Source organism: Paramormyrops kingsleyae, chromosome 9 (genome assembly GCF_048594095.1).
Source record: "Paramormyrops kingsleyae isolate MSU_618 chromosome 9, PKINGS_0.4, whole genome shotgun sequence".
In the NCBI taxonomy this organism is placed as follows: domain Eukaryota; kingdom Metazoa; phylum Chordata; class Actinopteri; order Osteoglossiformes; family Mormyridae; genus Paramormyrops; species Paramormyrops kingsleyae.
The window spans coordinates 31,452,340-31,479,367 of NC_132805.1; the positions used below are offsets into that span (position 1 = coordinate 31,452,340).

Below are 27,028 nucleotides of genomic sequence, written 5' to 3' on the forward strand. Positions count from 1 at the left end.
TGAGATAAATGCAGGACTCACTTCCCCGTCCGCATCGTAAAGCTGCCCCGCCTTGTGTCCTGTGGTGTGACCCAGACGAAGGTGGGGAAGGTTGTCTCGGTGACGCTGAGGAACCTGACATCCAGCACCGGCTACACAGTGGCCGTCACCGCTGTTTACGACGAAGACCAGTCTGAGCCCGTCACTGGCACCTTCACCACCAGTAAGGAGCCGTCCTTAGACTGGTTTATGCTACCCTGTCTTTCACCTCTTGCTATGCTTCGAACCTGGGTCCGCTCGGCTGATACGATGACCCCGTGTGACCTTTGTGTTACGTTTCACTGGAGCAGTTACTTGCCAAATGGTGAACAGCAGCCTTTACGTCACCTTCCTCACAGTTCCACCTATTCAGTGATAATGCAGAATGATAAATCTGGGCATTAGTTTTACTGTTTTTTGGGTTAATTATTTAGTGATTCCAATCTAGCGCATGTTGTACTGTATGTGTATAACTCACTTAACCTGCCAGTCCTGCCCCATCAAGTTATTGACGTTGTTCGCAGAGCCGGTTCCCGCGCCTCGCAGCATCAGGACCAGTGAGGTGTCCATGGAGGGTTTCCGGGTCAGCTGGCAGCGTGCAGCGGATGATGTCATGTTCTACAAGCTGTCCTGGAGGCCCGCTGCCGGTGGGCAAAAGAAACAGGTCTGTGGTGTGATTCGTAAGGCTGTGATGGGAAATATACCCGTCCCGTGGTGGAATACACGCTTGTCCCGTGACAGGATACCTGCTTGGTACGTGTCGGGTTAGATGATCACATTATTTGGTACACGCTTGGGGCGTGACAGTTTACACGCTTGCCGGTGCGGGGATTCCCCGTGGTGTTATTTGTAACCCTGCGAAGCTTGGGTTTGACCAGCGGTGGGGCTGGAATGACAGCGAGCTGCCCGAATACCTGCAGAGACCCTCTCAGGAATCTGATGTGTGCCCCGCGCCCCCGCACTCTGCCCTCCCCGGAAGGCTTCGTCGCTAAATGTGCCGTTGGGATTTCTGTGACAAGGACGGGCTCAGGCACAGCTGTGACTTATAGATAGCGAGGGGCAGGTCGATGTGTTTACTCAGCGGCACCGGAGCAGAAAATAACAAGCGGGGAGGTCAGGCGGAATATTTCACAAAGCCGAGTCTGTATCTCCCTCCTGAGCCGGTCTGGGCGACTCCCACAAAGGACGACACGGTGACCCCTCACCGAAGGCTTTGTTTACTTTGTGCCAATTTGCCCGGCTTCTGAGCGGCCCCCATAACCGCTCCCATCCTTCTCTCCCGCGGCCGTCGCTATAGACGTTGATCTTGGGCGACTATGACAGCACCCTGCTGGCGCACCTGGAGCCGGGCACGCGGTACGAGGTGGCGCTGTCTGCGGTCTACGCGGGCAATGTGGAGAGCCGGGCTGTGACGGCGCTGGAGACCACACGTAAGGACCACGCGGGGCCGCCCAACAAACGCTGGAAGCCCCACGGGCTTCATACTTACACGCACTAATAAAGATCTCCATCCATCTTCCCTCATAACCCTCATCCAGAAAGCTGTCAGGGTGAGTCAGGAGTCTGTCCTGGACGGGACACTGGTCCATCAAAGGGCCCAGACAATTATTCCCAAGGGACAATTCAGATACACTAATTCACTGAAAAACCAGGTGCATTTACACTGCAGGGGGGAAATGGAGTAGCTGGGTGATGCCTACAGTGACAATAAGCAAATGCCATACAAACACACACACACACACTCACAGGGTATAATGCAGGCATCAAACCTATAACCTACTGCGCAGAAAACAAATTCCTATCCATCCATCCATGCATGCATTAATCCATCCATCTCCCATCTGTTTATCAGGGTTATTCAAAATTTATGAATTTATATGAAAATTATACAAACACAATATTTGTTTTGTAATCGTATTGTATCCCAGATCCTTCCACAATATCCTGGCCCAGTCTGAGAGTCCATAGCCCTGATAATGCTGTAATTACGTAGCTTTGAGGTGCTGTTTTGTGCTTTTCCCGGCACACATCTCCAGCCTGAGATATTTATGTTCTGTTTATTTACTTTCTTAAACATAGTTCTGTCACACAGGCCAAGCGTTACGCTTCTGTCCTCGTTTCACCTCACGTATTCTTGGATAGTCTCCACCGACGTTTATATAGCTGCCCTTTTTCGCTCCGCCGTGTGTTTGCGCCTGAGCTTGTGGCGCCGCATTAAATATTAAAAACATTTTAATTTCTCCTCTTAGTGACAAGAGGCTCCACTGCCCCTTCACCTACCCCCTCAGGTAAATACTGCTTCCCAGGGATGGACTTGTGAAACAAAAACTTTCTTTGAGACGATTTAAAAGATATATTTAATGATGTAGCAGTTAACCTTTAAGGTCTGTTTCAGTAGCGGATGTCTGTGTGCAGTCTGCGGAGTGATGTATCGGTAGATAAATCTGGGGGGGGGGTCTGGTGCTGTAAGCTGTACTTCTGTGTGCGGCGCAGGAACTGCGCTGTTGCACTGTCCAGAATTCCGGCTTCCATGCATTAATTGCATGTCGCAGCTTGCTTTTCTGTGGCCGGTGAACATTCATGGCGCTACTTTGGCTGACAGCTCAGGTCACTAAATACCCTGCTGCCCCCTTGCCCCCCCCCGCCCAGCACTGATTAACATCTTATTAGTGACATAATTATTGTTACTTTAGTTACTATATTGATTCCACCCCTTTATGCTGCCTATTGTTGACTTACACATTACACTGTGTATAAAAGCCCTCCCCATGGTCACTGCTGTTTGTACTTGGGGGAGCACGGTGTACCTGCATGTGGAGGTATGACAGCGAAGCCCACTTGACTTAATTTGACTTGACTTGACTGTCTTGTGATGGCGGGTCGTTCCGTTCCAGTGCCGCGGGTCGGCGTGAGAAACCTGCGCATGGACCGCGAGACCCCAGACAGCCTGAGGGCATCCTGGGACCCTCACATGCTCGGCGTCAGCCAGTTCCGGGTGTCGTACGGCCCCGTGAAGGGCGACTGGGATGAGGAGGAGGTGAGTGCGATCTCCTGGGACATCTGGTCATAAACACAAAGCAGGTCCAGTTCAGTAGAGGCAGGCTGAATCTCCTGAATGCGGGTTTCTTACCGGTTACTGAGTTTCGTTCCTGAGGACCAAACAATAGCATGACATTTGGGGCGGGGGGGGGGGGGGGGGGGCAGAACCAAATGGAAAGAAGATGAAACCGGCCCATTAATAGAATGTAAACACATTTCAGGGCACTGTTTTGCTAGGTTTGCTCTTTTATTGACTTGGGGGGCGGGGGGGGGTCATATGATTTTTCACACATCAATCAAGAATGGAGATCCGCTACCTTCACATCGGCCTGATTTTAGTCTGCTGACATTCTGGGGGGCGTGGAAGGATGGAGGCGACCGGTATCCACAGGCCTGCCATGGAACACTGGGAAGAGAAGGACTACAGCCTTGTAATACACACCCGAAGGGCTGGATGTGTTAGCGCATGTGGCCCTAGCAGTGCTGCCTGTTTGGCCACACGCGTTAAAGGGAGGCGTCGTAAAACCAGAGTCGCGTGTAAACATGGTCCCACCTCGCCCGCGTTTTTAATTTCCCGTCTGGTAGCCCGGGAGACGCGCCGGAGCGCCGGGAGACGTTACGTTAGCGTGTGAAATATCGCAGAGGGAGATATCCACTGGAGATAAAAATAGACCCGTCAGCGGTTGCGGGGAAGGAAGTCCGTTTGTTTTCGGCGTGTTTGCTTTACGAGGCGCGGGCAAGGCTTTCAGCACCTCGGCCTGGCCGGACAGCTCCTCCCCTTCAGTTCCTTATTTTATAAAAGCGTCAGAGCGTGTACTGACTGATCCGGGCATGGCGGTTTAACTCTCTGCTTTGTAAGGCTCAGTCAGCCAGGCTAGATTGATTGCGGGCATTATAAATAGTTTATGAGACGCGCATGCATTATAAAATCTCATTTCGCGTAATTACATTGGATTCGGACGGACTGTTCGGCATACCCTCCAAATGACACTACTGCTTTCGACCCCTAATGCCAATGACGTGTTTCTTTTTCTTTTAAATTGCTCTGTCAAGCTGGATATTGGCTGATGCTTATTGCTGTTAAGCATTTGGACGGGGGAGGCCACATAGCGCCTGCTTAAAATGTAAACAGGAGCAGCACTCCTCATGTCCAGGACTCGTCCGTTCAGTGCGTGTTCTCCACAGCACCAAGGCGCTAATACCCCCCTCCGCCGTGAAGGGGTCAGTGGATACGTCAGTGCTCAGCCCGAGCCAACGTGTCACCACTGACATCCTTATCGAGATCGGAGAAGACATCTTGCAATGGGCGCTGTTGTCATGAGAAAGTCCAACTCACTCGTGACGTTTAATCACGATGGTGTTATCGGCAGCCACAAGCTATTTTGGTTGTCACGAAGATGATTTTTCTTCCAAAGATGTTGGAAAGATAGAAAGTTGTAGAACTCCATGGTTCGCTTCCGTGTTACTAAATATGGTGTCCATTTTACGCTTGGGGCCCCCCGAATCGACAGTGCTCTTTCGGGTCAAACGTTCATTTTAAAGAGCGCCTCCTGGCGGCAGAGGGACACACAGCGCGCCGACAGCCTGAGCGAGTGCGTCGTGATCCGTAGTGTGTAAAGCTAGCGATCCTCTCTCCAGACAGTCTGCCATAGCAGCATCCATACAGGCTTACAGGCTTGAGTCACATCCACGTCAATCTAAGCACTGAGTGGGCGGTCGTATGAGACCATTATGACCCAACAGTAATTGTAACTGCAGTACTTTTTAGCTATATAAAAACATTTTATTTGTAGAGCAGATATGTTTTTCCAAAGTGAGATAGCGGGATCAGCCTGTTCCTGGAGCAGTAGGGGGTGGGAGCTCTTGTTCAAGGGGCCAATGGTGGCATCATTCAGCCGACCACAGGATCTGAACTTCCCATCACAGGGACGACCCACTGCCCTCCCCGACGGTAGAATTGCTAACATCTGGCTAATCTCCGTGTGACAATGTAAAATGATGGGCACTCTTAAGCACGGTATAGCTCATTATTTCTCTTCCACTGAACACGGTTTATTGTCGGCTTGCTCATTAGCTGTTGTTGTTATCGCGCTTAATCATGCCGAAAGAAAACATCGCTGAGAAATTGTGGCCTACTAATTCGGTCATGTCGGCAAATTTCGGATTGGCGTGCTGTCATTCCGGCCGAGCGACGTCGTCTCAGAACTATGAGGACTGCTGATTTTTTCTCCGCTGGAGAGGAACGGAAAGGACATGTGAATTTAGCCACCGGTCAAACAGAGATCCTTCAAACAGCGGCCCAGATGATTAGATTGGTAGGGTATACTAATGGGCAGGGAGGGAGATCAGAAACAGATTGGGGGACCACTGTTCCCATTAACTGTCCCAATGAGCGACAGCATCATGCAAACTGGTCTGACGTGAGGACAGTGAGTCATGATTATTGGATCATATATCTTGTTTTATTCTTTTAAATGTAGGTGTTTGTGTCCGGCCAAGAGAACAGCGTCATCCTGGAACAGCTGGGGCCAGACACAGAGTACAAGGTGACAGTCACTCCCATCTACGCTGCTGGAGATGGGACCAGCGCGTCCTCTGTGGGCCACACGTGTAAGCGGATCCTCCAGCGGCTTCGCACACCAACCGCACGGGCTCACTACCTCGTGTTTACATTCCCTGACCCATCCCTAAAGTAAACTATTCCCCGCTTCGCCGATAATCACTATCGTGGGCCGATGTATGTCCTGGGGTTACTTGACACAGGTGGGGGTTTTCTGCGGTGCTTGCACTGCTGACACAGTAAATGTGAAGAGGCAGGGAGACAAATATCGATTTTGTCCATTAATAAGGATGATGGAGGCCCCTTATAACAGCAGTCTTCCTCCGGCCAGTAATAAGCCTGTGAAACAGATTTTTTTTCCCTCTGTCGTAATTGATTACACGCACCACTCTTTAAACCATTACCTCAGAATACCGATTTGGGTCTTTTCTGCTCTTTCGAGTAATGATTTAAATGTCACTGCGAGGATAATTCACATTCTTAGGAAAGACAAGCGGCTGACAGTTTGTCTCGCGATTCGAAACAAAATGCGGCACAATGCTGAGCTTCAATAACAAATAAATCCATCACGGGTCTTCGTGACTTTCATTCGAATATATATGCGTCATCGGCTGTCATGTATAGTTGTCTCTTGCTGACCAAAGAACACGCTTCTCACGGCCAAGTGCTTAGATCATAAACCCACCCGGCTGCACACAGGAAGTGATGCAGGAAATAGAGTGTCGTGGTCCCCCGCCCCCACATAAACTGTGCGTTTGTTCACTTGCAGTGCCCCTCGCTGCACCCACAAACCTGAGAGTGTCTGAGGAATGGTTCAATCGCTTCCGTGTCACTTGGCATCCTCCCTCGAACCCCACCGCAGGCTACCGGGTCATTTACCAGCCCATCTCCGGTGAGTATGGGTCCCGGAGGAAACACTGAGCGAGTGGGAAGGAGAGAGTACAAGAAATCGCATTCAGAGCAGCAAACGGAATACACAAACGGAAGCTGGGACTATCGCTCCATCTCCATTACCAGTCAAGCATTGAGCAGAACCTGTGGTCTGGAAAGAGGGCCATCTGGGAGAGATGTTGCACCTTTAAGGTTTCTAGAGAAACAAATGTTCCATTAACTGCGTCGTAAAATGGGGACACCCTCTAAATCACTGTAAAAGGGCATTTCGATTGAGCAGTTTCCTAAGTTTGGTGTAATTGGTCTATAACCATTTGCACAAGACATCGGCTGTATTTGTCCACTTAAGTTTTGTTTCCGACATATGAAAACCTTCTTAATTGAAACTATCATAAAGAAGGAATGCGGTTCACTGGAATGCAGTTAGCGGTGAACGAGGTAAGCGTCTTGTCATTGTGATAAATGGTGAATTACTGATGAAGGGCAGGGCTCATACATTTTACTGTCCTTGCTCTGGGAGTGTAAAGATCTGCTGATGATGTTATGGACTGTCAGATCGTTCAGAGAAGACAATGAGCCATTTCTCTTCCTGTCATGTGGAATAATGATTTGCTTTGGGTAAGCAGAGCATCATTAGGAGATGAACTTGAAGAGGGAATCCCCCCTTTAAGTCACTATAAGCACTCTGGTTCTGCGGATGAGATGGTCTGTGTGATTTCTCTACCAGTGTCCTGCACAGTTCCTCCCTTATTCTCTTTACCTCGAGATACCCCCCCCCCCCGTAATCAATCACAGTCAAAAACAGAGGCTGGTTCCAGTGAATTTATGCCCAGAGACTGTCCGCTCTCCGCAGTCCCGGGACCAGCCCTGGAGACCTTCGTTGGGGACGACGTCAACACTCTCGTCATCATGAACCTGCAGAGTGACACCGAATACAGTGTCAGTGTCGTCGCCACCTACAGGACAGGCGCCAGCATGGCACTCACTGGCAAAGCCAAGACACGTGAGTCTGGCAACATCTCTGCAGCGATTTACGAAGCGTATGTGTCCATTCACACCTTCATATATTTAGCGTAGTGGAAATGATTTCATCCTCTTTCCATGAACAAACATATGGTATGTGGTCGTATTGATCCATATATCATAAAATATGATTAATTCATCCTCAGTTCCCTTTTCCACGGTTCGAGGTTGAGGAAAGCCTGGTTCGCAATCCTGCACGATGAGCAATTTGGAGAGACCAGCTCATCTAACTCACAAGAGGAGGGGGGATCCTTTGACTGCACACATAGAGGGCTATAGTGCTGACCCACAGTAGCATATAACAGTATACATTTGTTACACGTGCTCATAAAAGATAAATACATATCTTCAGTATATTCTGTGTTCTCTGTTGTGTCAGCACTTAAGAGTGGGGATTTTTTAAGGACACGATGCTACTAAAATGACTCATTTAATGCATTTACTGTCCCATGAGCGTCAAAGCCACTATTTTACGAGCTACTGTGGCAAACAGCCGCACCTCGTATGGGGTCTCTTATGGTTTCCTTTTACACAGCACACACCCCACTAGCAGCAAAGCTCTGCTGCGTCTTTTGGACAGCTGCATTTAATTAATTTATTCACGCTTATTTACGCAAACTACGGATTAATACACAAAATGACTAACGATGCGGAGAAAGCGCTGGTATCGCGTCGTATCGAAAGAGTCGCATTATTTCTGCATATAAATCAGATATTATCAGGAAAATCGCTAAGTAAACTACTCTGGCGCCTTTATTATATAAAAATGCGATCAGACTGTTTCTCTTTGCTAAAACCTACACCATCACACCGCGCCAAATGAGTGAGGCGTTTTCATCAGGGTGAAGTGAGATAACCGGGGCGGCGGAGGCAGCGTCCCCGGGAGCGCGTATGCGGGAGCGCGTCCCCGGACGGCGCGGCGCGGCGGACAGGCACCCAGTGCGGGCGGCAAATCTTTATCTCTCCAGACAAGCCGTTATTACAGGGGGAGCAGAAACACGATTCTGACACGGATAACGATATATTACATCTTCAGCCGTGAAATTTCTATTTATTAATTTTTCGGCTCTTGTTCCGTGTGTTGCATTAACACGCTCCTTACACCTGTATCCCCGCTCCGTCTCACGCAACTCTCGTCCACTTTGTGCGTCAGTCCAATTTGAATAATTCAGTAAAATAATAAATGTAGCCCCCTCGCAGTTGCGCGCCCAGGTACGTGAACGCATGCATTTTTAATAGCGCGGGCTACTGAAGGGCGCCAGCAGTCACATGCATTATTCAGGAGCGCTGGCAGGATTAAGATAAGCCGCCTCATTCCACCATATGCTCCTGCGTGTTCTCCATCTTGTTCTTCAAGGAGAACATCTTCTGAAGGGCCTTGTTGACTCGTTATGTGCTGCTAAACCGCGGCCTTGCTGACCACAAGCTACGTCCTTCTAGTTTAAGGGCTTGAATTTAAGTTACACAATACGGTTTCAGATAAGTCTCCTTGGTTCGACTGTATTTTTGAGAGTCCCTCTTACCAGGCAAATTAATGGAACCACAGAGCACAGGGGCTATGCAGGGAAGTATCATTTATTTATGGACAGGGGCGGGAAGGGGGACCTGGACAGGATTGTGGACAGGTGGAACATCACAGAAGTGAAGAAAACTAGTAAATCCATCTAACCTGCAGTGAAGGGTTACCAGGAGACCAGGAGATATAAAATAAACCAGAACACTGCAATAAATAATCCCTTTGGGCAGGAGGGACGTGTGGAACCAATCAGCACAAACCTTCAGTCACCTGACCCTCTCAGCCTCTCAGCCTCAGCTCCCCCACCGACCACTAGAGTGTTCATTTAGCCGTTTGCCCGCTGCTGTTTCTTCAATAGGATCCTACACAGTATAGATCTGATTAAATGACTGTAGGTTTTTCAAGCAAGACAAATACACAGAATGTCTGATTTAATTACTTTTTTTCTTCCAGACAAAGAAAATAAACTTGAGGTACAGAATCCAAGCTGTATATACAGCACATTTAATAGTAAAGAAAATACTGTGGATTAGTAATTTCATTGGACGTATCCTCACCAGAATTGATTTTGCTTAAATTGTACCTGTATGTTGTATTTCTTTTTACTGAGGTCTGCAGAACAGTGTTTTTGCTATTTAATTACTACCGATTCTCCCATGTAGAAACGTGACAAATTTCTGCAAGAATTTTTTTTTAATTAGGCGATCAGTTGTTGCAATGATGTGTAGCTCAGCAGATTAGTGCCAGTGACAGGAAGGTTGTTGATTCAAGACCCATGGCCAGCATGTTGTCTTGGACAAATTAATCTTGTAATTAGGTAAATGCTAGATGCCTGTTTTTTACTGTTGAGTTTATTCATTTTTGTTTTAAATTATGTCGATATATTAGATATCAGCAAAGATATACACACCGTTTTTACAAACCGATTCTCCGTTTTTGTAATTAAAGACATGTTTTCGCAGTGTACGTTCTCCCTGCTGAATATAAATTGAAGCCCCCCCCCCCCACTATGCATGTCTACCAGCGGATGTTGAAGCTTATGCCCCAGCTCTAAACCCCGTTCATGTGTGTATTTCCTCGTCTCCTTATCACACAGTGTATCTGGGAGTGGCAAACCTGAACACCTACCAAACACAGAGCACCAGCATGTGTGCTCAGTGGCGCCCCCTCCAGCACGCCTCTCTCTACAGGGTGGTCATCGAGTCCCTGCACAGTAAGTAGCTCCTGGCTGTGGTGTTTTGGTGCCATTTCTCTTTCCAGTATAATCCCTGTTTGTTAACAATGGCAAACTGGCATCTGACTAAGACCAAACTGCCAGATGAGATCAGACGTCTTAGTGTTTTTTTGAAATAGTGTCAATTTGTATTTTCTTTTGCTATCGACTATTGTAACTTTTACTCAGGAATGAAGAGTGAAGATGGCAACGGTTCACAAATTTATCATAGATCATACCGCGATAATACAGGGCATTTGAAAAAAAATATCTGAAATGGTGACAAGTTGAAATTGATTTTAAAGAGATAAAAGCACAATTATAATAAATCTGATTAATGTGAATGCATAGTGGAAACAAGACTTTCAGTAAAAGTCACTAACTTTCTTTATCACTCAAGGCTTTAATTGGTTGAAATTTAAATTGGGGGCACAATTAAAATCAATCACATATAGTTGCCAGCCTTTACTTGAATGCAATGGTGCCTTTTGCTGGAGTGTTAAAACTTTACTACCTTATGAAAAAATAATGCGTCCGTTAAATCGCCCCCATGACGGACAGCGACAGTGTCACCGTCAGTCAGCGTGTTTTATGCCGTTAATGAAAAGCGCCGTGGTCCGTATTTTTATTGTGAGAGATCCATTAAAAGTTAAACGAGTGTTTTCAGTGACTCATTTTAATGGCTTCCAGAGACTGTCTGTAGAGGGTCCAGAGAGAAACCAGTAAAGTTCTGGCACTGTTTGAGGTGACACTTTCGCATGTGTAATAAAAGAAAGCGCCCCTCTCGATTTTCCTCCAGATCTCAGAAATTAATATGTTATGCATATGTCTATATGGACACTTTTTAAATTGGAATAACCTGTTATCTGTATAGAACATTGGCAGCATTACACTCAAGCAGAGCCATGTATTAAACTTAGATGAAGACCCTTGAAGGAGTCGTCCCTCTCGGGGTACGGATGCACAGATAGTACACCAGAAGTAGGAGAATCCCAAGGAGGTGATTGCAAAACAAAAGGAGAGAGGAACACGGAAAATTTCCTCCGTGGGAGGATCCAGCGTAGCATTCTGCCCGGAGTCACGCAGGTGGTCTTGGGATTTTCGAAGGGTTGCGTAGTCTGTGTAAAACTCAGATGGGAAGGTTTGTCTAATGGGACACCACTGCATCAGCTTTTGAGAGAGAATGTTCTTAATGTTGCTGTGGTTTTGTTATGTTCGCGTTCAGGAGGATACTGATGAGATCCGATTACTGTTATCTGTGAAGTCGATCGGAAGTTGCCTTTGCTTGGGTTCTAATCTGCTATATCACTATCTGATGCACAGCCATTGGATCCAGACCAGTCCTCGGGCAGAAAAGCGTTACTGGGCGTAATTAAAATGTCTGGTTTGCATGCGAATAACTCTGTCAATTCAGACCTTGAACATCGTTCCTGAGATGCCCTGCGTCTCTGAGTCTGGTCCTCAGTCCATCTCAGTCCGGTAAGGGGAACAATGGCTCAGTTTGTTGTCAATTTCACGGATTATGGCGAGAAGCTAAAGACCTCGGGAAAGAGCGGACGAGAGCGCTCGACGGAATCCGCTCATCTTCAGGGTGTCCCTTTGACGATGGCTGACTTCCATCTTCTCCGACTGCAGACGGACAGAAGCAGGAAGTGAGCCTAGGGGGAGGAGCTTCTGGACGCTGCTTCCAAGGTCTGTCTCCCAACACCCCATACAAGATCAGCGTCTATGCCCAGTATCAGGGCATGGAGGGTCCTGCAGTGACCGCCATGGACAAAACACGTAAGTCCCAGCCTCCCGCTTCTCTAGTCCATGCTGAATCACTGCACTGAAAAAAACACGTGTTTACGATCTGTACGAAGTTCTGTTTGAAGCCAGAATGATCCCCTTGTTTTGACACAAACTGAAGTTGGTGCTGACCACCACGCAACCACACATTTGCATCAGGCTCCTGAGGTTTGGCACCCCCTCCCCCCCCCCCCCCTTTGCCCATAAACAGTCACCCCACTAAAGATTAAATTTAGGAGACGCTGAAGCAGCATGTTCTGCTAACCAGCTAGCTAGCTGTGATCTCCTGACTGTACTCGCTAGCTATTTATTTTGTTTTTGAAACATGGGGGGGGGGGGGGGTGACTATTTCAGTGGGGTCCCAGAAACAGCGAACCCGCCCCTGTCTTCACTGCTGAAATTTCGAGAGGCCACTATGAAGAGTAATTCCCAGTGGTAGAAGTGGTTGTGTGGGCCGCTGGCGTTTTTATGGGAAGCACACACATAAAACAGCCCCACCACATCGCCTAAGAGCATACACTGTTATTCTGCACACTGCATACACTGTAATTCTGCACACTGTCTGAAAAAAGTAGCAATTTGAACCTTTGAGGAAACAATTACTTGTCACTGGGGCTCTACCCTCAAGGGTCTGCCAGTTGTATCCTAGTTGTAGGTAAATGCACCTTTCAAGGCACAGAAATGAACTCTGAGGAACATTTAAGTACTTCTGAGGGTACATTAATGTTGTTTGTGCCTTGGGAAGCAAAACTGTACCAGGACTGTAACCTTTTTCTGACAGTGCAGTAACTGGAAACCAGTAGTCAGTCAAGTCAAGTCAACCTACTTGACTAGACTATCTACAGTGAGCCTTGTTTGCCTTACTGCTTCAGCCCTGCCTGTTCAGAGGTTTGTTGTGCTTTGTTTTGGTGGCTGTGTGCTGCCTGAGTAGTCATGTCCCGCTTGAGTGGACACGCTGTGTTTGGGTGTTGGGGCTGGCTAAGACAATTGGAGTCAGCTAAGCCGCCGTTTTCCAAATGCCAATAAAACGGGATCAGTTCATTTGGAAATGAATGTGGCGCATTCCGGTTGCTGGTTCACCCTCTGCTGAACAGGTAAATTGTCACATTGATCCTTCGTAATCTTCCTAATTGATCTTCTTACCGTTTTAAATGGATCCTTGCGTGTCTTTGTTTTTATCCGGATTGTGTGGGGAGAGGTTTCTGTTTGCTTTGAGGCACAGTTCATTTCCCCACTCCAGCGAGGTTGTCACCTTGTTCCAGCAAATGAGGGGCCGATGGCACGGACCGTCAGCATGGCGATAGGGGGCTCCCATAGGGCAATCTAAACGCCACTCTAAACGGCGCCCCCTGGGTAGCTGTGAGGGAACACGTTTCAGGTGGAAACGCGAGACGAGCCACTGAAACAGGATGCTTTTTATTTCATATCCAGGTCCTGCTCCTACCCCACCCCCCACTGAGCCCCCGACAACGCCCCCCATCCCAACGATCCCTCCCGCCAAAGAAGGTGAGCCTGCATCCCGGATGGGCTGCCGTCCTCATTGGTTTGACCGCATTACCACATGGTCTCATCACCTTAAATATTAGGATATGGCCTGTAAATGGTGACCTTTGCTACTCCTAAGGAATCACTACTGATTGGTCTATTGCGGAAGTACAAGCGTCCCGCCCAATCATGCTCAGGCACCAGAATTCATTATTCTCCCGTTAGAAAAGTAATTTTTTTTAATTAGTCAGGGCATTCTTGTAATTCTTGTAATTATCGAGGTAACCTTTAATATTTTTAATACTCAATACAAGTTAAATGATATATCCGATAAATGATAAGAATGATAAATCTTTTTCAACTTTTATCATTTTATAATTTATTTACTTATCATCTTATCGTTTATTTATCATTTTATCATGATTTATCATTTTTCTGCTAATTATCGAGTCAAACTTTAATACTTTTAATGCTCAGTGCATGTTACTGGTGGGGGCAACAATAAAGTATGCAGAGCCTCATGGGAATAATTTAGCTGTCAGAGACCCAGAAGATTTTATTAAGGATTTATCAAGAGGGTGTCTGACTGTTTGGCTGGGAGGTGATGACAGTGTGTGACAGTGTGTGACAGTGTGTGTGTGTCGGGGGGGGGGGGGGGGGGGGGGGTTGGCCAGTGAGACAAGCTAGTGTAGGACCTGACAATGCTGGATGAAATCATACAAATACTAACTTTAAAACAGTGTGAATGTTACATTAGTAACTTTAAAACAACACTAACAGTGCATTACTAACTTTAAAACAGTGTGAATGTTACATTAGTAACTTTAAAACAATGCTAACAGTGCATTACTAACTTTAAAACAGTGTGAATGTTTCATTAGTAACTTTAAAACAATGCTAACAGTGCATTACTAACTTCTAAATAGTGTGAATGTCACATTAGTAACTTTAAAACAATGCTAACAGTGCATTACTAACTTTAAAACAGTGTGAATGTTACATTAGTAACTTTAAAACAATGCTAACAGTGCATTATTAACTTTAAAACAGTGTGAATGTTTCATTAGTAACTTTAAAACAATGCTAACAGTGCATTACTAACTTTTAAACAGTGTGAATGTTACATTAGTAACTTTAAAACAATGCTAACAGTGCATTATTAACTTTAAAACAGTGTGAATGTTTCATTAGTAACTTTAAAACAATGCTAACAGTGCATTACTAACTTTTAAACAGTGTGAATGTTACATTAGTAACTTTAAAACAATGCTAACAGTGCATTACTAACTTTAAAACAGTGTGAATGTTACATTAGTAACTTTAAAACAATGCTAACAGTGCATTACTAACTTTAAAACAGTGTGAATGTTACATTAGTAACTTTAAAACAATGCTAACAGTGCATTATTAACTTTAAAACAGTGTGAATGTGTCATTAGTAACTTTAAAACAATGCTAACAGTGCATTACTAACTTTAAAACAGTGTGAATGTTACATTAGTAACTTTAAAACAATGCTAACAGTGCATTATTAACTTTAAAACAGTGTGAATGTTTCATTAGTAACTTTAAAACAATGCTAACAGTGCATTACTAACTTTTAAACAGTGTGAATGTTACATTAGTAACTTTAAAACAATGCTAAGAGTGCATTACTAACTTTAAAACAGTGTGAATGTTACATTAGTAACTTTAAAACAATGCTAACAGTGCATTATTAACTTTAAAACAGTGTGAACGTTGCATTATTGCACATCAGTTAAAATTAGACAATTAGATCCATGTGTATGTCAACCAAAGGTCACTCACAGAGCCAATTAAAGTACTTCTTGCCCCCCCCCCCAGAGCCCATTGTGGCTAAAATCAGAAACTGTAGTCAGTAATAGCGTGACTGGGCCCTGCCGAGACATAGTTGGTTCGATTATCTATCCACTTGAGTTTTGGCTCTGTCCACCTCACTAATGGAGGCTCATTGAAAAGGCCCCAGCACTTTCACTTCAGGATCACTTGAGTGTCACTGAATTGCTTTTGCATCCCAGACGCATTGACCATTTTCGGGCTTATTTTCCTCTATTGAGGTCTGGCAGCAAGACTCACGTTCCTTTTCTTAATTGTTATTCTGAAAAAGCAAAGTATCCAGAAATAGTCTCCAAGCGTCGAATGTGCAGCGGTGGAGAGTGGAGGGAATTTTGCTCTAGGAATTAGTGCCAATCTTGTCCTCTCCTCCCTAACAATCGGGCACCCTGTCCACCAACTGTGGTGCTAATGCTCGCCAAATACCCCCCCCCCCCTTCTCCCCAGTGTGTAAAGGGGCAAAAGCAGACCTGGCTTTCCTGGTGGACGGCTCCTGGAGCATCGGAGACGACAACTTCCAGAAAATCATCCGCTTCCTGTACAGCACCCTCGGTGCCCTTGACAAGATCGGACCGGCCGGCACTCAGGTGGGTGTGGCCTCTTTGGCTCGCCGTCCTTTTCCGTTCCTGCAGGCTGAATATGTTCCTTCTTCTGATGGCAATAAAAGAAAAGCAGAAGTGGACATTTCGGGTCCAGACAGTCAAAATCCAGACCAAGATTTAGTTTCAATCAACCAGTTAAGCACTTTGTGACTTTTTATACTCAACTGGTTGAATTTTCACTTTATGGACCTGAAATGTCCATCCCTGAAAAGCCTGGCTGTGTTTAATTAACAGCAGGAAAGTGTTGGGTTTGCAAGCCTGAGACCACAGAGGTGGGGACAAGCGTAGGAGAGAGTTTGATTTTGGTGGGGGGGGGGGGGGCACAACTTAATAATTTAAATACTAAGGTCTATTATTTCAGGAGGACAAACGAAACCAATTTAAGTATTGGGGGCTACACATCTGGTTGTTACACCACTGTGGGTGGGAAATGGTGTCTGTACAGTCGAGCTACGCTGAAGTTGCACTGAGGCAAGTTATCGTGAGGGAGAAACACCGTCTGTCTCTGGATGCCACCCTTGAAGTTGACGCACGTCTTGGGTCATGCACCTGGGCTAAGAAATCCATATGTAAGACATCACCCGTTCTTGGCTGGTACTGGGAATTGGATCACTGGGGAGGGGAGGTCAGAGGCCAGCTTGGACGTGCGGCTCCCCGGAGACACCATTCAGGGGAAAACAGCCCGGTGTCTAGACACGGCGAGGAGAGCACATTGATCATGCTCAGACTCCCCCTAATCGTGCGACGGTGCTGTGAGGTGGAGGGCAGCCAGCAAAAAGGCACCGAACGAATGTGTCTCGTATTACGGTGGCAGAGGTGAGCGATCCCGGAGATTAGGGACCGGGGGAAAAAATAACCTCCTCCCTGCCGGAGTGAGCGATCGGGTTCTGGCGGAGGGAGCCAATCAAAACAGCTGACAAGGGGCGAAGTGACAGTTCTGTGTTTCTTCTGGCATGGGCCTGAAAACCGCGGGGAAAAAAAAACAGCTCTGGGTGTTAAAGAATCGCCCCGCCTGTCGACAGGTCGCCATCGCACAGTTCAGCGACGACGCCAGGACCGAATTCAAGCTCACCTCTTACGAGGACAAGGAAACCCTGCTGGACGCCATTCAGCACATCTCATACAAGGGGGGGAACACCAAGACAGGCACGTATCAATGTCTTCATTTTGGGGGTGCGTGGTGGGGGCGGTAATGCGCTGCGTGTGCCCTGCCTGATTTAAGATGAAATGATGATACTCTATGGATTCCTGTGGGGAAATTCTCTCTTCGCCTACCCCATCTTACTCTCCATGACACACAGACACACGTGTAGGTGAGAGGCAGTGAAGGGCAGCCACCTGCAGCGGGGCCCATGCAGCTGGGGGGGGGGTTAAGGGCCTCACTTAAGGGCCCACGGATATGACCGTCCTATAGAGGCCGGGCTCGAACCGGCAACCTTACGAACTCACTGCCCCTTGGGGCTGTTAGGGAAACAGGTGGTTTTCTGAATAAATATGGCACCATGCGTGTTATTTATATATGTGTGTGTATCTTCATATATATATATATATATATACATAAATATATATCTTTATTTCTGTGTATGTATTTCTCGGTTTGTTAATTGGGTCGCGTCATTTTGTAGCTGGTGCTTATTCAGCCTGCTGGATTTTAATTATGAAAATTATTCGCCACATTCCTGCCATACTGTGCTGCACACACATTATCTGGCAAATCTGATCAACTCTGACAACTTTATTACAGCACTTATTTTTAAGTGGGGGCATTTTTTCTTATTTTAACCGCGGGGACGTTCCGAGAGCATCTTCAGTTTCAGATGTCTCTGGTATTACTGGTTCACTCTTTATTTGTACCCAAAGCGTAGTCATGGTGATTTCGCTGTATATACATTCACAGAGTGTATCCAGCCCCGTAGCAGAATAAAATCACAGACCCCCTTGGCAACAAGCGGTCATGGCTGTTTCAGTGAGCTTTTTGTCCTGTTTATTTCTGTGAATAAAATACCTTCCCTGTTTTTTTCCGGAAGGTTGTGCTGACTTGTTTAAATCGGCCGTTAACATCTGCATGCTTTTGTCTGTCCCAGGATTATTTACTCATTAACGACTGAACATTTTATCTTAATGCGGAAATGATTGTCCCTAATCCCTTCAGCACCTGTGTGTGCTGGTTGATATTTAAGGGATCAAGCAAAGATTGTTGTGATCAGCATCAGCAATACTCGGCTTTTGATTTAAAATTATATTTTTGCTTAGCATTTTTTAATATTAGCCGCTTTCCTTGCCCAAACAGACACGACGAAGGTCCCTTCGCCAAGGCCAGACAAAATCAAACCTGTGTTCTCTCCCCACCCAAGTGCATCATGGGAGATTTCTGACTCCCGCACAAACTTTCTGAGGTTTTAACTGCCGTAAATGTGCGGAATTTTAAAGAAGCCATTGGCACACTCGTAAAAAAAAAGAAAAGAAAGGAATCATTTATAAGAAATATCATTCCTATCTGCCTGTGAATTATTCTCGCTTCAAAGGTGCCTTTTTGATGGATGAATACATAGGCAACTGAGGACATTTTCCATTATGGGGTGGCGTGGGGAAAACGCACCTCCCATCTGATAAAGGCCACTGTATGCCTCATTGGAAACACTATTCTCAATTTAGCCTGTTTATTTTAATGACATTTTAAAACAGATGTAACTTAAACATTCAAAGAGGAGTGTTTACTCTTTTTTCATCTGCCATTATTCTTTTTTGACAGGGAGCCTCATAAAATCGCAGAAAGACACTTGGATCCATTCGGCCGTGGCTTCGGCGCAGATTAAATTTGTTGCAATTTTCTCTGGTAACATTTACTCCTTTAATATTCGTGCAGATACATATATTATTTGGGAGAACAGGGAAGATATTTTTAAGAGCTGCTTTTTGTAGGTAACCTTAGACATTAAGAGGATTAGGAATGGAAATTGGAAATGGAAAGACTCGCAATTCCTCATGTCTGTTTGATTTTGTCTGCCTGCTGCCACGGCTGCTCATTAAAATACTTCTGATATTTGGCTTAATCTGAAACGGCGGTTCTGCGCCTGTGCGTGATCGCAGTGCCTGCAGTGACAGATCGCGTTTGCCGCTGTCATTTGAATGCACGAGGGACCCTAGAGAGGAGCGGAAGCTATTGTGCAATTAAATGATTAGGAGTTTACTGGTTTAGTGAGGGATATATCCAATTTTCTCATGTTGTGTTTGGTTCCGGTGCAGAGCTCTGTGATACTGCGAGACCTGCATGTCCTGTAAAGTCATCCAGAGGACTGCAGAATTCTGTGACATGCTTTTGTTTCACTTTTACATTTAGGTCTTATCCAGAAGCCAGTTAAAATCCTGGAGTCAGAGACTAGACCTGAGTCGGTCCACTGTGACCCCGGGTTTTCCGCAGTGTCCGTGATCATGACTGCTGTGTGTGAATGCCATGCTCAGACAACACCCCCCCCCCGTGTTCCTTTCTTGCCCTCCCCCTAGGAAAGGCTATTAGGCACGTGAAGGATGCCATCTTCACGACAGAAGGCGGGGCTAGGAGGGGCATCCCCAGAGTGCTGGTGGTGCTCACCGATGGCCGCTCCCAGGATGACGTCAACAAGGTGTCCAAGGAGATGCAGATGGACGGTGGGTCCTCGTATTTGTTAAGGGCTTACTGGTGAAAAATAACCTTAAATTGGCCCCACTGCCATTTAACATTTAGCATTTATTTATTTAGCAAACTCTTTTATTCAAAGTCACGTACAAATTGAGAAAGTCGGGTCAGATTGACCCTGCAGCGGTTGGTCGTGACATCACTGTGCCGACCCTGGGATTTGAACCAGCAACCTTCTGCACAGTGCCCAAACTTACAGGTCATATACCCTGATGCCTTCGCAGGCTACATCATCTTTGCCATCGGCTTTGCGGACGCCGACTATGGGGAACTCGTGAATATCGCCAGCAAGCCCAGTGACAGGCACGTCTTCTTCGTGGACGACCTGGACGCCTTCCAGAAGATCGAGGAGGACCTGATAACGCTGGTCTGTGAGGCTGCTTCAGCCAGTAAGCACGCTGCTCTTTCTGGAAACCGAAATGTGCGTGAGACTCCGCAGGGACGCTATTTATCACCAGGATTTTCGATCTGTCACAGCATGGATTCTGAGATTAATATGCTTCCCGTCAGGGTGTATTAGTACAACCTCAGTCATCAAATGGCAAAAAAAAGTGTTATTCATACCTGAAGAAGTTGTGGAAGGAATTATCCTGAGAGAGTGTGGGGTTTATATATGCCTGTTCTTATACTTTATGTTCATGCATGTGTTTATAAATCTCTTGTACACATTTCAGAACTTAGGAACATCACAGTATATTGATGCATTAGGTTTTTTTACAGTTCAATTTTCTCCTTTCAGCCTGTCCATCTGTCCTGATGAGTGGTAACACTTTGGCGGGTAAGAGATTTTGGCAAAGTGCTCTCTCTTCGGTTTGCATTTATGCTTACAGCGGAGTTCTGATAAACAGGGGCAGTGCGGAGGTGTGATAGCGATCTGCCATTCTGTTTCACTGCGCTTGAATTATTACCTCGTCAAACCCTGTACGGCTAAGCTCAGCATGGAGAATGCATATACTGTTCAGTTTTTTTCCAGTTTTTTAACCACCGAGGGCTGTGGTGCAGAGGGGAGAGTGCGCTTAAGTGCTTAAACGGAACAAGAATACATATACGCACTAGGGCGTGAGGTGGAGGCCGCCATTGCATGGGAGGAGATGTGCCGCCATTGCATGGGAGGAGATGTGTAGGCCGTGGTGTTCTGAGGTAACTCTGCGTTCTCGTCTTAGGCTTCAGGATGATGGAGATGTTTGGCCTGGTGGAGAAGCAGTACAGCAGTGTCAACGGCGTCTCGATGGAACCAGGAACGTTTAACAGCTTTCCCTGCTATAGGCTGCACAAAGACGCTCTGCTATCCCAGCCCACAAAGTGCGTATCCCAGAGCCGGGGGACCTCTGCCTGCCAGTGAACAAACGGGCATCTTAAATAGCTGGAGACAGAATCTGAAACGCTTCTCCCCCATTACCGCCAACATTATGTCCCTCGAACAATGACAACTAATGTTGCCAGATGAAGCTGTTAGCCCGGGTGCTAATTTCGTGCCAAGCAAAGGCTGATTTCTGAGTAGAACGTGGAACCCGGGCATGACAGATAATGTAGATGTTCTTGTTCTAAGGATGTGATTAAGGTGTCCAAGCAGAAACGGTGAAGGATTTTGGCGCGTAATTAGCCACTAAGCCGGCTAAAGTGAGAATCCAATTAAGTTTATCATATCCTACCTCTGGGTCCTAAACACTTATTAAGTCGATAAAATTGGCTCTAGTTAAAGTGAGTTGACTTGAGCGACTTTAGCAGTGACTGAGTGACAGGCTCCTCTTTCCCATCAGGTACCTGCATCCCGAAGGCCTGCCCTCAGATTACACCATCACACTGTTGTTTCGCATTCTGCCTGAAACCCCTCTGGAGCCCTTTGCATTGTGGGAGATCCTGAACCAAAAGAACGAACCCCTTGTGGGCGTCATTCTCGACAGTATGTTTTTGTTGTCAGAAACTTGGCAAAAAGGGTCGATGTAAGACTGGAAGGAGCACATATCGATCTGCTCAGTCCATCTGAGGCACGCTGTGGAACTTTTTAACACAAGAAACGTTTCTCTGTGAAGATGTATGTCTGCTCCCCAAGTTAAAGCACGTGCCACCGTTTCTCAGTCAGCCTGAATTTAAATAGACCTGTAAATCCGTAATGAATTTAAGGTTCCATGTCCTTGTTTGAAAAAAAAAAAACACTGAAATTCTCCTGGTCGTTACCTGTCCCCTCAATCCCAGACAGTGACAAGACCCTGACGTTTTTCTACCATGATCACCAAGGCGACTCCCAGACCGTGATGTTCGAGGGCCCTGAAATAAAAAAAGTCTTCCACGGAAGTTTCCACAAGGTCAGAACCTATATATATATATATATTTTTTTTTTATCCGTGAAGCATTTACAACATCACGGCACTTTCTGAATCCTGGATGTTCGCTCTTCTGTTGTCTGTTATTTATTTTTGTGTCGTCCAAAAACATATGTGCCTCGATTTGGAAAGCGAGATTATCCGATCGGAGAGTTCCTCATAAATCACTACTGCCTCAACAGCCTGGATCACTCCCCCCACCCCTCCCCCCACCACAACCCAGGCCAATAGAAATGGCGTGTGGGGTCGCGGAGGGAAGTGGCCTCTCTGCCATTCTGCTCAAGTGCGCCCCCTGTATGCAGATTATCTCCCTCCACATGATGCTATTTTTAGGCATGGATGAATTACGGTGAGCAGCATGTGTCTCCTCTCCACCCTCTGTTTAGATGGGGCCACACGAGAGGAAAATTATACTCTCCCTCTGAGAAGCTGGGAGTTGTGCTGGCATGTTACGTTTACAGCTCTTTTAAGACATTTTATCACGTTTTTTTTTTTTTTTTTTTTGCAAAGTGCCTGCTTCTTAACAAATCCAGAGAGTGTGAGGTGTGGGGCGCAGGGGAAGCATCCGGTTAGGGTGCCGGTGGCCGGCCGGGAGATCAGAAGACCAGTGCCTGTAACTCCTGCCCCCAGGCTTCCAGTGCTCGCCTCTGGGTGTCCAGCCAGCCTCTTTGTAAAAAGTAACTTCCAGTTTTAGTTTTCACTTTGGATGTTATCATGCAGCAGTTCCCAGTTTTCTGAGGCTTGAGGCTTCTGCCCCTGAACTCATCCTGAACTTACATACAGAGATGCTGAAAGTGCTTTTATTGTTAGACTCCAGTGAGATGAGAGCCAGTCGGGGTGAATAGGACTGGCTCCTGTTATAGACTGAAGAGGCAGCTGCCTTGAGCCCCCGAATTACCTACATTGTGGGGGAAGTGAAACAATCTTTTTTTTTTTTGGAGAGGGGGGGGGACCTCCCAAGTAAAGCTTTGCCTAGGGTCCCAGAAATGGTGGAGCCAGCCCTGGGGAGATGAGTAAGAGATCTACCTGATGGGGCTGTGGGACGGCAGAATGGGGGTGTTTTTTCTGTTTTGGGGGCTGAAAGAACATGAAAGAGCAGTTTGGGCTTCATTGGAAGGGAGACCCATAGGCACTGAGGTCCAGACGCCTACTTTGTGATAGAGAGACAAATTATTATTAGTAACTGGTGAATATAGTGCATTTTACCTGAATTCACCCTGCCCTGGAACCACCCCCCTCCCATATCATCTTAAAATTACATTTCTTCCTTATGACTTTATACTAGGAGTTTACATACTGGAAAAACATTTATGTAGGGCTGACTGTGGCTAATCTGTCAGTCCTGCGGACGACATCCCATAGTTAAAAGGCAGAGGATTCACCTGGTTTAACAGCCTTTTGCAGTCTAAATTAAGTTATATACAATTATTCTGTTTATTTGGCCTGTGGATCTGTAATGACTCTGTTTATATTGGTATGAATGACGGCGCTTCTCTGATCTTCTTCACTATTTGCTGCCTGTTTGTGAGATCATCAAACGGAGTCACTAATCATGATTAAGAATGTCTCTTTGTGTTACTAACGACTTTTTGAACTCTCTGCATGGAGATTTCCACCTGCGTTTGTGATTTGGTTTTTTAATGGGAAACTCCTGCATTCCCCCATGTGGGGATTTCCCAGTTTATCAGCACTCTGCTGGAACCGATTTTCAGAATGTAAACCTGCGCCAGCGAATCCGACCCCACGGACATGGCCGAGCGGCGAGTAGTGCACATTCGTCAGGGATGTTATGACAAATTTTTAAACACGGCCCTGGTGGCGGTAATGAAGGACCCCTCGTGTCTGAAAAGCTGTCCCCTCTGCTCCGGAAGCTTCTGGATGGCGTCTCCAAACACGTGTTACATGGCCGTCCTTTCAAGGGTGAGCGTTAGAACATTCTCAAGTTAAGATAAGAAAACCTTTGTCTCAGAGTCTTATAATTCAATTATTGATGATGCCATAATTAATTAAGCTGCTACAGTAGATGACACCTCCGTTCAATGGGCTTCGTCGTCTGCATCGTCCCCAAAAGCAAGAAGTGTCTGTTACAGTTCCCGGAACATTCTAGAAAGAAATGTTAGTGCGCAAACTACTTTGTAGTTGGTGCCGTCCTGAAGAAGGTCATCCATGATTTCTATTCCGGTCCCTACGCGTGCATGCGGACAATAACGTGGGGTGCCCGTGACCTCGTACGTGGAGGGAGGTGTCAGTGCCCGCCAGCCTGGCGCTGTCAGAGACCCCCCCCCCCCCCAAATTGAAAAAGCAAACGAGCGCCGGAGCAGGGCGAGGGATTAATCCTGCAGCAGGGACATATCGGGAATACGGCAGGCGGCATGAAATGGGACCATGCATCATGCTGCCACTGGAATTATAGCCAGGATTGATCAGGAGGAGAGATGTGTCCCAAGGAGCAGGTGAAGGAGGAGGGGGGGGCGGGGCTGGCCCTCACCTTCCCAGGCTGCCCTGGCCTGAATGTCACCGCTATCTCCACACCCCGTTCAGCCAGACCCTGGACCGTAACGCTCGCCTTCTTTCCGCCTTCCCTCGGGCGCTCGTAATCAAAAGAACTGTGGCCAAGGGCCGCTAATTTGCTCCCCAATCTGTCTCTTCTCCCCCCCCCCCACCCCCCCGAGGGCAGGAAGACAATTAAATGGAAAAACACACTTTCCCTAAGAAGCCGTGAGCGCTCGTTGACGTGACAGCGCTGCGGCATGCATTAGTGTTGAGAATTAATCAGTTGGGTGTTCCTGAAATTCGATATTGCTCGATATGTGGCGTACGCAGTTGCATGATAATTGGAAGGTTATGTTAAGGTCCTTCATTTGTATTATACTAGGAGTTTGGTGACATCACAATAATAAACAGGCCATTGGGAAGCCTGGAGAGCAAAGCAGAATCAGGGGCATCTGAAGAAATGATGTTTATATGAGCACCATGATTCCACGTCCCCAAACCTTTCATCTGGAAATGGGCCACTATTTTGTGTGAACCTTGAGTATTTGAATTGGAACATGTCATTTGCATTGAAATAGTTTTAGTACAATTGAAACATAGGGGTATCAATGCATATGAATGGATTTTAGAGCTGTAACCCACAACAGCTTGACTTAATTGGAGAGACCTAAGTATTTCCATCCATCCATCCATCCACTGATCCTTTGATCTAATACATTCATTTATTTTTTACACCTTCAACTCCATCATTGCTTGGATATTTGATCCATCCATCCATCCATTACTTTTTCCATCGTCCATTTTTTCATAATCACTTATTCATTGCCTGAGTATTTGATATAGTCATCCATCCATTCATCCTTCCATGCATGTATGCATGCATGCATCCATCTGTCCATCCATACATCTGTCTATATCACCCATCTATCATCCATCCATGTATCTATCCATCCATCCACTGATTATTCCATCCATCTATTTTTTCATAACCACTTCTCCATTATCACCTGAGTATTTAGTGCACTTGTTCCTCTCACCCGTGGTCCACCGTAGCTGCACCTGGCTGTCAGTCAGACCAATGTGAAGGTGGTCATCGATTGCAAGATTGCTGCGGAGAAAGGCATCGGTGCCGCGGGGAACATCACCACGGACGGCGTGGAGGTGCTGGGCAGGACGGTTCGCTCCCGTGGGAAGCGGGACAGCTCCGCCCCGGTAAGCACAGTCGGATCATGTGTCCATTTTCCGGCATGGCTCATGGTCTCGATCATCTTCCTTCACATTTGGGAATCCTGCAGCCTATGTGATTGAAGGACACTGGAAAACTCAGTTTCGCAATTAATTTGCCGCGGCAGCATCTGGACACGTTCCACCGCCTTTACTACCAGCTGGTCTGCTGTTCGGACTTATTTAACGCCTTGACAGCGGAACGAGCTGATGGCGGGACTTTCTGTGTTGTGGCCCGGTGCGAAATATCCATTAATGGCCATTTTGTTAGGGCCCCACATTTAAAATGGCTTTATTCAGCACTCAAGAACAGACGTGTAAATCAAAATGAATCAAGAAGCACTTGGCGGAATAATTTTGCTGTAATGATCGAAATAAATTTGACTGGATTTGTGTGCTAGAATTTGAAGTTGACCGTTAAGTATTATAAAACATGCCCATATATATTATAGTAATTTTGTGAATGTGATTAAACTAAAACACACCATTTCCAGTTTGAATATTGTTTTTCACCAGTGGGTTTCATGGGATTATTCTACATTATTCTAGAAATTTCTATCACTTGTTAACGCTGTGAGTTGTTGTTAGATAAGCTTAGCGGTGTGTGCATGTGCACACATACAGGATGGTGATCATATTTCCGTCATCTGTCACCCCCCTCACAGTTCCAGCTTCAGATGTTCGACATCGTCTGCAGCACCTCCTGGCCCAGCCGAGACAAGTGCTGCGAGTTGCCAGGCCTGGTAAGATCGACGCCGAGCGACCCCCACCCGGCCATGCTGTCACGTCCCCCCCCTCTCTGTGGTCACCGTCAGACGTCATAAGCCTCCCCGGGTGACTAGTGAAGCTGATGGTGCTTACCACCACTCAAATCACGCATCAATCATTGCACAACTTATTAAACAAACATCTACTTTAGATGCTGAAGCAATATGATCTCCCGACTCAAGTCGCTAGCTAACGTTAACGATAAATGCGACCATAAACAGTCACTGCACAACTTACGAAACAGACTTCTTCCATGTTTAGGAGAGGCTGAATCAGCATGAGCGCTAACTACGATCTCCCGACTCAAGTCGCTAGCTAACGTTAACGATAAATGCTATCATGAAAAAATCCTAATGGCGCCTCAAAAACCAAGAAAATCAGACATATTGAGTCTGTGATAGAAAATTTGCCCCAGCTAGCCAGTTTCTTCACCACAAACAATGAAACCCCTGATGAGGATGCAGAAATCTCGGGGGGGTGTAGCCTCCTGTGTGTCAGCCTCCGTGACTTTTATGCGTGAAACTCAGTGTCTCTCTTTTTCCATCCCACTTTCA

The 27,028-nt window shown here is 46.5% G+C and overlaps 1 protein-coding gene across 4 annotated transcripts in view; it reads left to right on the top strand.

Annotated features, from left to right (window-relative positions):
• The window catches only part of col14a1a (collagen, type XIV, alpha 1a), a 76,759-nt gene that overhangs the window by 29,129 nt on the left and 20,602 nt on the right, over window positions 1–27,028 (top strand). For all 4 annotated transcript variants that reach the window (XM_023812251.2, XM_023812276.2, XM_023812270.2 and 1 more), the window contains 21 exons: window positions 76–202; window positions 543–682; window positions 1,316–1,448; window positions 2,268–2,306; window positions 2,913–3,055; window positions 5,538–5,667; window positions 6,387–6,509; window positions 7,362–7,511; window positions 10,144–10,260; window positions 11,896–12,042; window positions 13,480–13,554; window positions 15,835–15,974; window positions 17,012–17,135; window positions 19,494–19,637; window positions 19,890–20,054; window positions 20,405–20,443; window positions 20,829–20,967; window positions 21,426–21,568; window positions 21,862–21,971; window positions 25,536–25,694; window positions 26,372–26,449. In XM_023812251.2, coding sequence (XP_023668019.1) covers window positions 76–202; window positions 543–682; window positions 1,316–1,448; window positions 2,268–2,306; window positions 2,913–3,055; window positions 5,538–5,667; window positions 6,387–6,509; window positions 7,362–7,511; window positions 10,144–10,260; window positions 11,896–12,042; window positions 13,480–13,554; window positions 15,835–15,974; window positions 17,012–17,135; window positions 19,494–19,637; window positions 19,890–20,054; window positions 20,405–20,443; window positions 20,829–20,967; window positions 21,426–21,568; window positions 21,862–21,971; window positions 25,536–25,694; window positions 26,372–26,449 — 2,565 coding nt within the window. The remainder of the gene's footprint in view (window positions 1–75; window positions 203–542; window positions 683–1,315; window positions 1,449–2,267; window positions 2,307–2,912; window positions 3,056–5,537; window positions 5,668–6,386; window positions 6,510–7,361; window positions 7,512–10,143; window positions 10,261–11,895; window positions 12,043–13,479; window positions 13,555–15,834; window positions 15,975–17,011; window positions 17,136–19,493; window positions 19,638–19,889; window positions 20,055–20,404; window positions 20,444–20,828; window positions 20,968–21,425; window positions 21,569–21,861; window positions 21,972–25,535; window positions 25,695–26,371; window positions 26,450–27,028) is intronic.